The 12,500-nt window shown below is 40.6% G+C and overlaps 1 protein-coding gene across 11 annotated transcripts in view; it reads left to right on the top strand.

Moving 5' to 3' along the window:
* ENOX2 (ecto-NOX disulfide-thiol exchanger 2) overlaps window positions 1-9,208 on the top strand; it is a 258,701-nt gene extending 249,493 nt beyond the window's left edge. For 10 of the 11 annotated variants that reach the window (XM_011224118.3, XM_034649149.1, XM_034649154.1 and 7 more), the window contains 3 exons: window positions 933-1,041; window positions 3,469-3,554; window positions 5,881-6,012. In XM_011224118.3, the coding sequence (XP_011222420.1) occupies window positions 933-1,041; window positions 3,469-3,554; window positions 5,881-6,012 (327 nt within the window). Of the gene's footprint in view, window positions 1-932; window positions 1,042-3,468; window positions 3,555-5,880 lie in introns of all 11 variants that reach the window. The other variant, XM_034649146.1, reaches the window with a different exon arrangement.
* Window positions 9,209-12,500: the final 3,292 nt, after the last annotated feature.

Below are 12,500 nucleotides of genomic sequence, written 5' to 3'. Positions count from 1 at the left end.
TTCCCCAACATTTTCTTTTCTAATAGCAGTAAGACTGGACGCAGTGATTCCTTTTATTCGTTCTTCTCAAGGGACTTCCTTCATGTTTATAATACAGAAAAGATGTTCTCAGTGCTGAAAGAGAGAAACATCCATGAAAGGTCTGGATGTATTTTTCAGTTTGATTGCTGGTCATGAATTTCACTTGAGTATCTCTTATGAAACATACCTGCTATGCTCAGAAAGAGAGAACTTTCAACAGCAAAGAAGGCCACTGAGTAATGATATTTTGGTTATGGTCATTTCCGGATATGAAGTCAGGAATATCCTAACTGATAATGTCCTTATCAGACAGAAGAGAGAGCTGATAGTCAATAAATGGAAGCTCTAATTTTTAGTTCAAAAGCCAACAGTTGATTATCTGAGAGTATGTTAGCAACATAGATTCCCCACTCAGAGATGGGGCCTGCCTTTAGCAGACTGTGGACCTAAAATTAAAAAGAACAGTCCTTTTGACAGTGGATGGCCTGGCATGAAATCTAGGCTCTACCACATCCTAGAAATGTGATCTAGGGTGGTTTACCTAATTTACCTGAGCCTCATTTTACTCATTTGTAGAATGGAGCTAACACATACCTAACAGTGTCTGGCATCTAGTGGGCAGGAAATGTTGGATCTGGTTCTTCAGATTATCTGTATAGAGCCAAGAATGATGAAGGCGGGAAAAAAAATTGGCAAAGATGAATGTCTAAATTTTGGAGCCATGTGAAGAAGTTTGGGATGATCTGTGATGCTTTTGCATAAATTAATGCTATTTTCTCTCCCATTCAATCATCAAAATTATGCAGTATTGCTTTTGGGGTACTACTTTAAAAAGTTCCCTGTTGCATAATCGAATCCAAGTCTGTTACCCACTAAGGTGAACTGACCCAGGAAGCATATTATTCCCATAGGAAAGCTGTGCTTCTGTACTGTGTACATCGAGCCAGGACAGTGACTACCCTCTTGAGAAGACCCTGAACAGCAGCCCTATCAAATCCGAACGTGACATTCTACTCGTGGGTAAGGAACACGCACATACAATGTATTGACTATGGTGGAGGGGGGAAGGGTTTCACCTAAGATGAATATACCCGTCAGGCATTAATGAAGCATGACAATGCACAGACCCAGAGTCCTGAAGATGACGGGATAAGTATAGACTTTATAGAAATGGTAACAGCAGCTCCCAGTCCTCCTCAAGCTCCCGGGGTTGCTGCCACATCAAATGTGTGGGTGTAAGCACAAGAGAAGGTCTGCTGGAGAAACACATTGTACATTTTTTTAAATCTCTATGTGAGGATAGCAGAGCCCTCTCACTTCCACTCAAGGTTATAGTGCGTACGCTGTTTGGCAGAGAGCTTTCCCAGATGAGCCTCTGGAGGAAGTGTGTATGCCTCTCTGAAATTTTTTTTCAGGTTACTGGCAGATGACTCAGGAGGCTCTCTGTGGAATGTTGGACACTGGTGGGCTCTGATGAGATAAGAGGGAAGATAAAACACATGGTTGAGGAGTCAGACAGACCCTACCATTTCCTTCCTGAGCTTCAGTTCCTCCATCTACACAATGGGCAGAATGATATTACCTATATCAAAGGGCAGCTATGCGTATTAAATAAGATAATTCATTAGAATCCCTTAGCACGGTGTGCAGCCCATAGGAAGCCCTCAGTAAAATGAGAACCATTTTGCACTCCCAGTATTCTGCACAAATGCTTGTTGACTTGATATTCCATTTGGAGAACAGTGGCAGATTGAAGTCCTAAAATATTCGGCCATTTCCAAGTGGCTGATACTGGGCCTCAACAGATAATCCCAGCAGCCTTCTAGGAAGCTGAACCCCACAGTGGCCCACCCCAATCCCAGAAGTTCTCCACACTTATTGGCTTCTGCATATTTTGAAGATGTATCTGCCTTCTTTGGTAATGGATATTGTAGTCAGATTTAGCACTCTGATATGTTAATAAAGATGCACAAGGGGATCTGCCACTGAGTCTTCAAGAGAAGTGACAACTTATTTCCATTTTACAACTCAAAGTTCTTTAACAAATTGGCATGGCAACAGGGAGACCTGTCAGAGAAGAGCTGGGGATAGAAGGAAGCCTCTGTGAATGGATAGTTCTAGAAACAAAGATTCTTAAGTGTTTCTTGTTTTGTTTTTTAAAGAATATAGTCTTGGGCTGACAGAGAGAAAGGAAAATCTGTTTTTTAAATTGGTTCTTTGGGTATGAATCTACAGAAACTGCTTAGTGTTTTGAAACCTATGGAGTTATTTCTCAGCATTTGACAGACAGCCTGTCTTGGCCATAGCACCTAGAATTCCTTTGGACATGAACTGTCTTTTTTAGAATTTAAGTTTCTCAGCTTGAGTCAGTGTACAGCAATTCAATTTACCTTGTCATTTAAGCATCACGTAGTGTTATAAGTCATAGTATCCATTTTCAACAGATTTTGAACTCTACCATCAGCTCCTCCTGGATCCCCCAGCCCACCTCCTTGCCCTCTGATATTTGGAGGATTTTCACAAAGAACCGATTTGAACCTCAAGCTACAACTCAAACTTGTGATATTCTTTATCAGTCACTTGAAGGAATAGACAGGTTGTAGTCTATAAACCAAATTTAGCTTTCATTTCCTGGCGGTTCTCGGCAAACTCAATTCTGGGTCTATTTGATGTACTTAAGACTTTATGAAAGGAGAGGAATTCAAAAAATTTAAAGAAAGAAATAGTAGGCCTTTGAACAATTTATGTTCTACCTGTTGCCAGAGAAAGAAGTATTAGAACAATTAACCTGATGTCCAGAACAATCAAGGCAGTACGTATAGCTACCAATCCACCCCATAGTGACACTGAGTAAAAATTGTGCACATTCCTGGAGGCTGTAAACTTCTATTAAAAAAAATGTGTTACTTGAAGAGATTTAGAGCTCTAAGCACAAACAAATGCTAGTGACCACTTGAGTGAATGAAATGTTTGGCTTTTCTTTACAGAGCTACTCACAGAATAAAACCAAATATAATCAGCAGATTCTCTTGTGAGAGGCATGAAGTGAATCAGGCGAGGTACCTGATTTGTACTTTTACCACAACAGCAAGACACTATTAATGCATAAGAAGCTCAAGTCCAATTTAAAGACTGTGCAGAAGAACTGCAAAAAGCCAACACAATCTAAATTCATTATAAAATTCTAAATTCATTGTGAAATGTAGAACTCCAATGGTCTTTTGCCATCATGAATGATGGAAGTGACTCCTCAAATGCCAGCTTTTCTCCATGTGATATAGTGTAGTGAGAAGCAATATATGCAGTGGGTTGTTGTACAGGTTAAATGAATAAAATGTATATAAACTTAGAATAATGCCCAGTATGTAGTATGTGGTACATGTGAGTTAGCTCTCATCTCAAAGTATATAATGCTCAAGTGTAACCTTCATGGTATTGTCACTATAGGGATTATTTCCACATTTCTTCATGTCCATCCATTTGGAGCAAGCATTGAATACATCTGTTCCTACTTGCACCGTCTAGACAATAAGGTACGTGGGGTCCTGAAATGGGCATGCACGGGGCCGGAGGGTACTTTCTTCAAGCATAAGTAAGTCTTTAGTAATTGCTCTAAGAAAATTTCCCTCACCTATTCTCACTCCGATGCAGTGCAGAGCTTCTCTCTCACAAGTAGGGTGACCGTCTGCTTCCGTTTGCCTGGGACTATGGGGTTTCCAAGGACTTATGACTTCCAGTACCAGAACCAGAAAGTTGTGGGCAAACCTGAATGAGTTGACCACCCTCCTTCCAAGATACATTTTAGAAGAATTTTCCTCCTTTCTTTTAATTTCTATATAAGCTGCAAGTGACCCACTATCTCTCACCAGTCAACTTTTGTACCAGGCCTTTAACCATTAGCAAATGTTAATGTTCAGAAGTCTTACTCCAGCCATCACTGTCACCACTGTCATTACCTGTGTTGAAATGATCAAGGCAGGGGCAAAAACAAAACAGGGGAGACAGCAAGTCTGTGACACGGACTCAAGTTCTGTTCATGGGTCGCTTCCTTCCCAGGATGCTGTTCTATGGGGGGGGGATCACAAAGCACTGGGGGCAAGGGTAAGTATTAGTTCCCTAGAAAGTCAAGGATGCCTCATAGAAGGAGGAGGGGACTCTCGACCCCTCAGAATAAAAAACCTCAAGATAGATTTTTTTTCAGAAGCCACATTCAGTTAAACGTGCTCGTAGATTTTATTCACTATTTCACAGGACCTGGGGCTCTTGAGACGTGGCCGCTGAAATGCAGATTCCTGATAGTTGGATGTCCAAAAAGTTAAGCCATTTAAGCACACGTCCTCTTAACAGAGGCACTTGCGCATGTGGGCATCCAGCTCTGGTGATGCATCGTCCTCCTGGCATTTGTTTTAGTTCGAGTCAGCCCACCCCCCTCATTGAGCTCTGGGAAGTGATACCATTCCGCAATTAAACAGCCCATTTGGCAGCAAAGGGAGGGATCAAATGTGAGCACCAGAACTAAGTGGTAGGTTGAAGTGGTATGAAATTGAACTACGTGTCAGTAAAAATGGTCTGGTCCTTTTTTTAAAAAATTGTAAAAAAAAAAAAATAATGCATACATTTTGTGTTAAAAATGTAAGCAACATAGAAAGCCAGTGAAAGGAAAGGGAAAGTGACCCAGCCCCACCCTTCCAGGATCACCACTGTTAACAGCTTGGCATATCTTCTTTCAGACCATTTTCCATACCATATGCTGCACCTATATTGTATGTATACATCTATAAACATTGTATATTTATGTTTTGGAATGGGGATTCGACTCTGTATGATGCTCTGCGATGTGCATTTTTCACTTAACTGGCTACCGTCTACTACTAGCAGTGGGAAGGAAGCATGACTTCACTCCTATTCTCAGCCCATTTTCTCCTGAGCAACTTCCTGCCAGAGTAGCGACAGGGCCTCCCAAAGAGATCCTGCAGTGAGGCCAACAGAATGGGGGGAGGCTCCAGCTTCAGGAACATTCAGTGTTGTGGCAACTGAGGGTTTCTCTCAGGATCCCCTAGTGCTCTTCAGTCAAGCCCTAGTGCCGGGTTCACAGTTAGGAAGGTTGCTATTCATGTCAAGATGGCCACCTGAAACAAGTCCTAAAAGGGTCCGAAGATTTTTGTTTTTATATTGCTGTGTGTGTGTGTGTGTGTGTGTGTGTGTGTGTGTGTGTGTGAAGTGGGGAGAGGGAGACAATGCACAGAAGTAGGAATATAGGGCATTCCTTATTTCTGTCATTTTTCCTTTGTAAAGCAATGCATGTGTGAAGAATTCTGCCCTGCCTCCCTCCCCTCCCAAAAGGCTTTGCAGCTTCAGTTGGCCTGCACACAGCAGCAGCACTGATCAGCTGTCGTTCGGCTGGCTGCAAACCCAAGCCCGTCCACACAACTGACACCAGCTCTTTTCATTAAAAGCTCGATGGTGATCAATCCCCAAAATGGCATGCTAAGTGAAAGAAACTAGTTACAAAAGACTATATATATATCGTATGATTGCACATATATAAAATTTCCAGAAAATTCAAAACCACAGTGAAAAAATCCAAGTCAGGGATTGGGAGGGACAATTGACTGCAAAGGAGCATGAAGGAACCTTCTGTGGGTGATAGAATGTTCTAAAACTAAATTGTGGTGAGAGTTGCCCCATTAAATAAATGTTCTAAAATTCATCAAACTCTACACATAGAGTAGGTGAATTTGTTGTATGTAAATTATTACCTACATACAGCAGTTACAAAATCCGTACAAGGGAAGCACGGGGGGCCGTGTGTGGAGGGTGGAACTGCTTCTGAGTGGAGCGCCTTTGTCTGGCCCGCAGATCTGCACCAGCGATGTGGAGTCTCTCATGAGCAAGCTGCAGCACACCTTCAGGCAGGAAATGACCGGGGTCGGAGCCAGTCTGGAGAAGAGGTGGAAGTTCTGTGGCTTCGAGGGCCTGAAACTGACCTGAATGCCACGGCCTGACAGCCTGGGCTTCTGCAGATGAATGTGTGGTGGACATGCTGAGAAAGTGATTTGTATTCGCAATGGTTTTCAAGTGGGAAGTGCTTTAAATTTGCCGGGTCATTCCCGGAATATCTTTTGAGTTAAAATAAGGATCCTAGAGCAGCACCTCGAGCTACAGGCCCTAAAAAGAAATGGACTCAGACCCTCAAGCACTGTAATTTGCTCCCATTCTGTCAGTGGCTTGTCTCTTTTATTAGTGATATTGAAAAAGGCCTGAGGCTAAAGAGTATTTGGGGTGTTTTCAGTGTCTGTACTACTGTCCTAGAGTTTGGTATTTTTTTAAACACTGTTAATTGAAATGTTTTGATGATTTGTATGTGATTTGTGTTTCAAAACTTCTCTTCAGATTAATGTTGCTACTGGGAAGAGGAACGAGAGGAGCACTAGGTACTCCATAACTGATGTGGTCTTTCCGATCCCCAGTAAGCCAGTAAGTGAATAACACAGCATCTTCTAGAAGGTGCCTGACCAGGCTCACCTTTTAAAAGACAAAGCATGGTTTGTGGCTTTTTGCAAAATTACTGTGAACCAAAAGTTGACAAATGTTCCAAAGTTATTTTCTCTAATATAGCAGATTAAAAACATCTAGATGTATTCACAGAAAGCAAGTGTCCAGTATGACTGGCATGTGTATGTGCTATTCAGAATCACCTTGTAAATAGTCTGCTTTTAAAGGAGGGCATGTTTAGTTTTCTGTGAATTAAAACACGTGTGCGCATGTGCACATGCATGTACACACACATGTTAGCAGAAGGGATTCGTTTTAATATGCCTTCCCTCTGGCCTTCTTACAAAGTCTGTTGGTCCCTTTTCTTCTGCCGTCAGCGTGTTGAATTGCAAACCGTGTACTGCTGTAAATACTATGTTCACTTCAAGCTGAATGTTTGCAAACAGTTGATATGAGTGTTAGTAGAACACTCCTGGTAATGAATGAGCCCGGGTGTGTGAGGTTTCCTGCAAATAGCTCAGCTCTGCCTGGAGCGCTGATGGCTGGGGGCACCTCCAGTTCTGTGGTGCCCACCAGCAGTTTGCAATGGCGGAGTGTACGTGGACCAGTCAGGAAGTCCTGCTTGATGGAAACGAAAGGGAAAGGATGAGGCTTTGGGGCTATTATCCTGAGGCACAGATGATCCTTTCTTCTGTGGTGTTGCTAGTGCCTATAGTAACACGAGCATGCCCTCCCTTGAGTCTTGATTCAAAGTAAAAGAATGTACTAAGTAAGCAAAGCCAATGAAGAGTATTTCAGGAAAATGCTTTGTAAATGAGATGCCGGTAGTGTTCAAAGTTGTATTTTTCAAAGATAAATATTCCTTTTTTATACCTCAGTTTGGTGTTCTGTTTTGAATTACTTGTTCTCTAATCCTTTAGTGAATCATCTCGATTTCTTCTTTGGACTACCAGGATGTTGAAAGAAGATGCTAAACCTTCGCCTTGACAACTAGCAATAGGGCCCCACAGCCGCTCAGTCATGCTGAAAGCTGGCTTCCCCCTGAAGCACGCAGCTGTGGCGTGAGCAGGGAGCTACAGTTCTGTTTCTAGCCTCCTCCCTGAAGCCACGCTGGCTTCTGCGCTACAGAAGCCTTGGCTTTGTCAGTCTCAGAGGTTCTGGAACGCCTTATTTTAATAACATCTTTGAAATCAAGGGAAATTTGCCACTGATCAATTATTTCTTATTTAAATAAGTTAAATACCATGAAATTGTAAAACAACAGATTTTAAAGCAGCAACTGTTACACCAAGGCCTCTTGCTGTCCTTCACTTAATCAACTTGTGCTACAAATGGTCTCTTTCTATTATGCTGGCCAGTTGAGTCCAGGTGTACTCCTCCCAGCCTGCTTGAATACACTGGTTGTGAAGGTTAAGTTTGTGTGTCAAGCTGGCTAGGCTATAGTGCCCAGTTGCTTAATCAAACACCAGTCTAGACGTTGCTGTGAAGGTATGTTTGAAAAGGTATCATTAATATTGAAACTGGTAGACTTTGAATCGAAGCAGATTGTCCTCCATAATGTGGCTGGACCTCATCTAGTCCATTAAAGACCTGAAGTCCTCTGAGGAGAGAGGAATTGTGCCTCCAGATTGCCTTTGGATTCACGACTGTAGCATTAACACCTGCCAGAATTTCCAGACTACTGGCCAGCTCTACAAATTTCAAATTTGCCAGCCCCCACCATCACATGAGCCAATCCTTAAAATAAATTCGTGTGTGTGTGTGTGTGCGTGTGTGTGTGTGTGTATACACATCTGACTGGTTCTGTTTCTTTGGCGAACCCTGACTACTATGCTAGTCCAAAGTTGTCATAATGTGTAAAAATAAAATCCATTTGCATTATATTACATAATCAAATTGCAGCACATACCATCTCACAATTCTTCCCATCCATTATAGAAATATATTAATGAAGCTATTTTGCCTTGCAACTGCTCAGTGCTATTTATTCTATCTATTGTTCTTTATTCTGCTTAAATTTTGAAGTATTACTGTTTTGTTATTTTTAGGAGATCCAATAGTTAGATTTTTCCAGATAATAATGAATAGAAGCATTTTTAAATTTTACAAATGGTTGTTTTATCTCTCTTTCCAGTCCTGTGACATCTATAGTTCTGATTCTTTAATGTTACCAAGTTGCTTGTTAAATGTTCTCAGTGAAAATGAAATAGTTTTCAGAGCAAACTAAGCACTTACCTATGTTCTGGTTATACAGAGTTTTGTTCTTAATTGGGCCGAAAACTGTATGTTTTTCATAGAATGCAGAATAAACTATATCCCTTGAAAAGACAGCATAGATGTGCAAGACCTTTGACTCACCTGCTGGAACTGGGTAAGCCCTTGGGATTCTTAGCTGTCTTGGACCATCTCTCAGACCCAGATTCACTTTTCACCACAATCGCTCCCATCTGCTGAGCGCCTATTATGCTGTCCTGCCCCCTACAGTCACTTCCTGCCTGTGTGTCAAGTTACACGGACACAATGAGAGCTTCAATTTCCTTATGGGTAAATTTCAGGAGAAATAATACCTGATAGTGGTGGTAAAGAATCATCAAGATAGCATGTGAAAATTGCCCAGCCAGTGCCTGGACCATAGTGAGTTCACAATAAAGAGTTATGATTAGGATTCAGCCAAAAAGAATTATAAGCTATGACCTTACCCTCACTTTAAGAAAAATATTTCTGTGTTCACGCCTAGAATTGTGGAGTCATTCATGAGGCTTTGCTCAACATAAAGTGCCCAGTACTAATTGTGGAGTATTTCAAACATTTATTCAGGCCCAGCAACCCCCCCAGGCATTATGGTGCACAAAACGAGTGTGCCTGGTGCTTGCCCTCAAGGAGCTAGAAGAGCAGGCTTTAACACACTGGACTTAAATCCTTCATCCCGTAGCCAAGACCATGAAAGCTCAGCATGAAAAATATTCAATGTTGACCAACTGTCAATGGTGTGAATAAGATGGTAATGATGGCTCACTCTTGAGACCAGAATTATTATTCTCTGTGCCCCCATGCACCCCCCACATCCAGTCCCAGAGTGTAAATTCTAGGAAGGAGAGTATGGTCCTCATTTGTCTTGTTCAGTGTCACATCCCAAAACCTGGTGCATTGCAGGTGCTCAGTAAATGTTTGTTAAATGAGTATTTGTGTAGCACTCTATACAAACTACATTCATATGCACTAATAAAAGTTAACATTGATTAGTGATTCCAACTTACCAGTGATATGTGTGTGTGTGTATCTCTATCTATCTTCTATCTATCTATCTATCATCTATCTATCTATCTAGTAAAGGAGAGAGAGAGAGATTTATTCATTTTTACTACAATTGTGAATGGTAGATAATATTATCCTAGGTTTTATCTGAGTCTCTGAGATGTAATGTAACTTGCGTAAGTTTCTAAGAGGCAGAGATGAGATTTGAATCTTAGTCTGTCCAACTGCAAACTTAAAATTTCCTACTGCTCCAATATGTTATTTATCCTTCATATCAACCTAATTGGTGTTACCATAAGCCCCACATTGTTCATTCACATGCCATTTAGAGCACCTGATATGTACAACTCTTGGTCTTAGAAATTCAAAGGGGAACAAAACATGACCTCTTCCTTCAAGAGTTTACATGCTGGTGGGGTTGCCTGCTAAATGACACAGTCACGTACAAGGTGCTATGGGGGGATGTTGTGGAAGGCTTCACTAGTGTTAAGAAGCTTGAAATATGGTAAGAGGAGAAAAAAGGCTCAGGTTAAGTTACTTGCCCAAGGTATATAGCTAGTGGGGATAAAGCCCAGGATTTGAACCCAAATCTGTCTGGCTTCAATTCATTCTTTTTCTATTATACCATGGTGCCTCAGGTCACCTTCTAACAATGTCACTTAACCTCTCCGAGCCTTTGGTTTTCATCTATGAAGTGAAAATCTAAGCATATTTCCCTGAAAGTATCATTCATGAGGCTCTGCTCAATGTAAAGTGCCCAGTACTAACTCTGCCTGGCAAAATAAGTGTTCAAAAAATAGCTATCATTGTTATTCAACTAATAATAATATTGGCAATACTTTGATGACAGCAGAGCTACCTTTCTAGTGTCAGAAATCCCATAGGACCACAGGGTAACTTAAGAATGAGACCTGCTGGGATACAAAATCAACGTACAGAAGTCTGTTGCATTTCTATATACCAACAATGAAGCAGCAGAAAGAGAGATTAAGAAAACAATCCCATTTATAATTGCACCAAAATAATAAGATGCCTAGGAATAAACCTAACCAAAGAGGTGAAAGACCTGTACTCTGAAAACTATAAAACACTGATGAAAGAAATTGAAGATGACACAAAGAAAGGGAAAGACATTCCATGCTCATGGATTGGAAGAACAAATATTGTTAAAAATGTCTGTTTTACCCAAAGCAACCTAGACATTTAATATAATCCCTATCAAAATACCAACACCATTTTTCACAGAACTAGAACAAAAACATCTTATAATCTATGTGGAAACACTAGAGGCCCTGAATAGCCAAAACAATTTTGAAAAAGAAAAGTAAATACAACTCTAGTCTTCAAGTTATATTACAAAGCTATAGTGATCAAAACAGTATGGTACTGGCACAAAAATAGATTCATATATCAATAGAACAAGACAGAAAACCTAGAAATAAACCCACAGTTATATGGTCAATTAATCTTCAACAAAGCAGGAACAAATATCAAATGGGAAAAAGACAGTCTTTGGGTTTGGTGTTGGGACAACTGGAAATCTACCTGCAAAAGAATGAAACTGGACCACTTTCTTACACTATACACAAAAATAAACTCAAAATGCATTAAAGATCTAAATGTGAGACCTGAAACCACAAAAATCCTAGAAGAGAGCACAGGCAGGAAGGTCTCTGCCATTGGCCATAGCAACATCTTTCTAGTCATATCTCCTGAGGCAAGGAAAACAAAAGCAAAACTAAACTATTGGGACTACATCAAAATAGAAAATTTCTTCATAGTGAAGGAAACCATCAACAAAAGTAAAAGGCAACCTATGGAATGGGAGAAGATTGTGCAAATGACATATCCAATAAAGGGTTAGTATCCAAAATATATAAAGAACTGATATAACTCAATACCCAAAAAACAAACAATCCCATTTAAAAATGGGCAGAAAACATGAACAGACATTTCTCCAAAGAAGACCTAAAGGTGGCCAACAGACACTTGAAAAGATACCCACCATCACTCAGCATCAGTGAAATGCAAATCCAAACTATAATAAGGTATCACCTCACACCTGTCAGAGTGGCTAAAATCAAAAACAGAAGCATTGGTGAAGATGTGGAGAAAAAGGAACCCCCTTGCACTGTTGGTGGGAATGCAAACTAGTAAAGCCACTGTAGAAAAGAGTATGGGGGGTTCCTCAAAAAATTAAAAATAGAACTACCTTTCAATCCAGTAATCCCACTACTGGGTATTTACCCAAAAAATACAAAACCACTAATTAAAAGGGATACATGCACCCTTATGTTTATAGCAGCATTATTTACAATAGCCAAATTATGAAAGCAGCCCAAATGTCCATCAATAAGATGAATGGATAAAGAAGAGGTGGTATATACATACAATGGAATATTATTTAGCCCCCACAAGGATGAAATCTTGCCATTTGCAATGACATGGATGAGCTAGAGTGTATAATGCTAAGTGAAATAAGTCAGTCAAAGACAAATACCATAGGATTTCACTCATATGTCGAATTTAAGAAACAAAAAATGAGCAAATAAGAAACAGACTCTTAACCGTAGAGAACAAACTGATGGTTCCCATAGAGGTGGGTGGGGGATGAACTAAATAGGTGATGGAGATTAAGGGGCGCAATTGTTGTGATGAGCACTGGGCATTGAATGGAAGTGTTGAATCACTGTATTGTACACCTGAAACTAATAGAACACTGTATGTTA

The sequence above is a fragment of the Ailuropoda melanoleuca genome, chromosome X, assembly GCF_002007445.2.
Source record: "Ailuropoda melanoleuca isolate Jingjing chromosome X, ASM200744v2, whole genome shotgun sequence".
NCBI lineage: Eukaryota > Metazoa > Chordata > Mammalia > Carnivora > Ursidae > Ailuropoda > Ailuropoda melanoleuca.
This window is presented reverse-complemented; position numbering and strand designations above follow the sequence as displayed.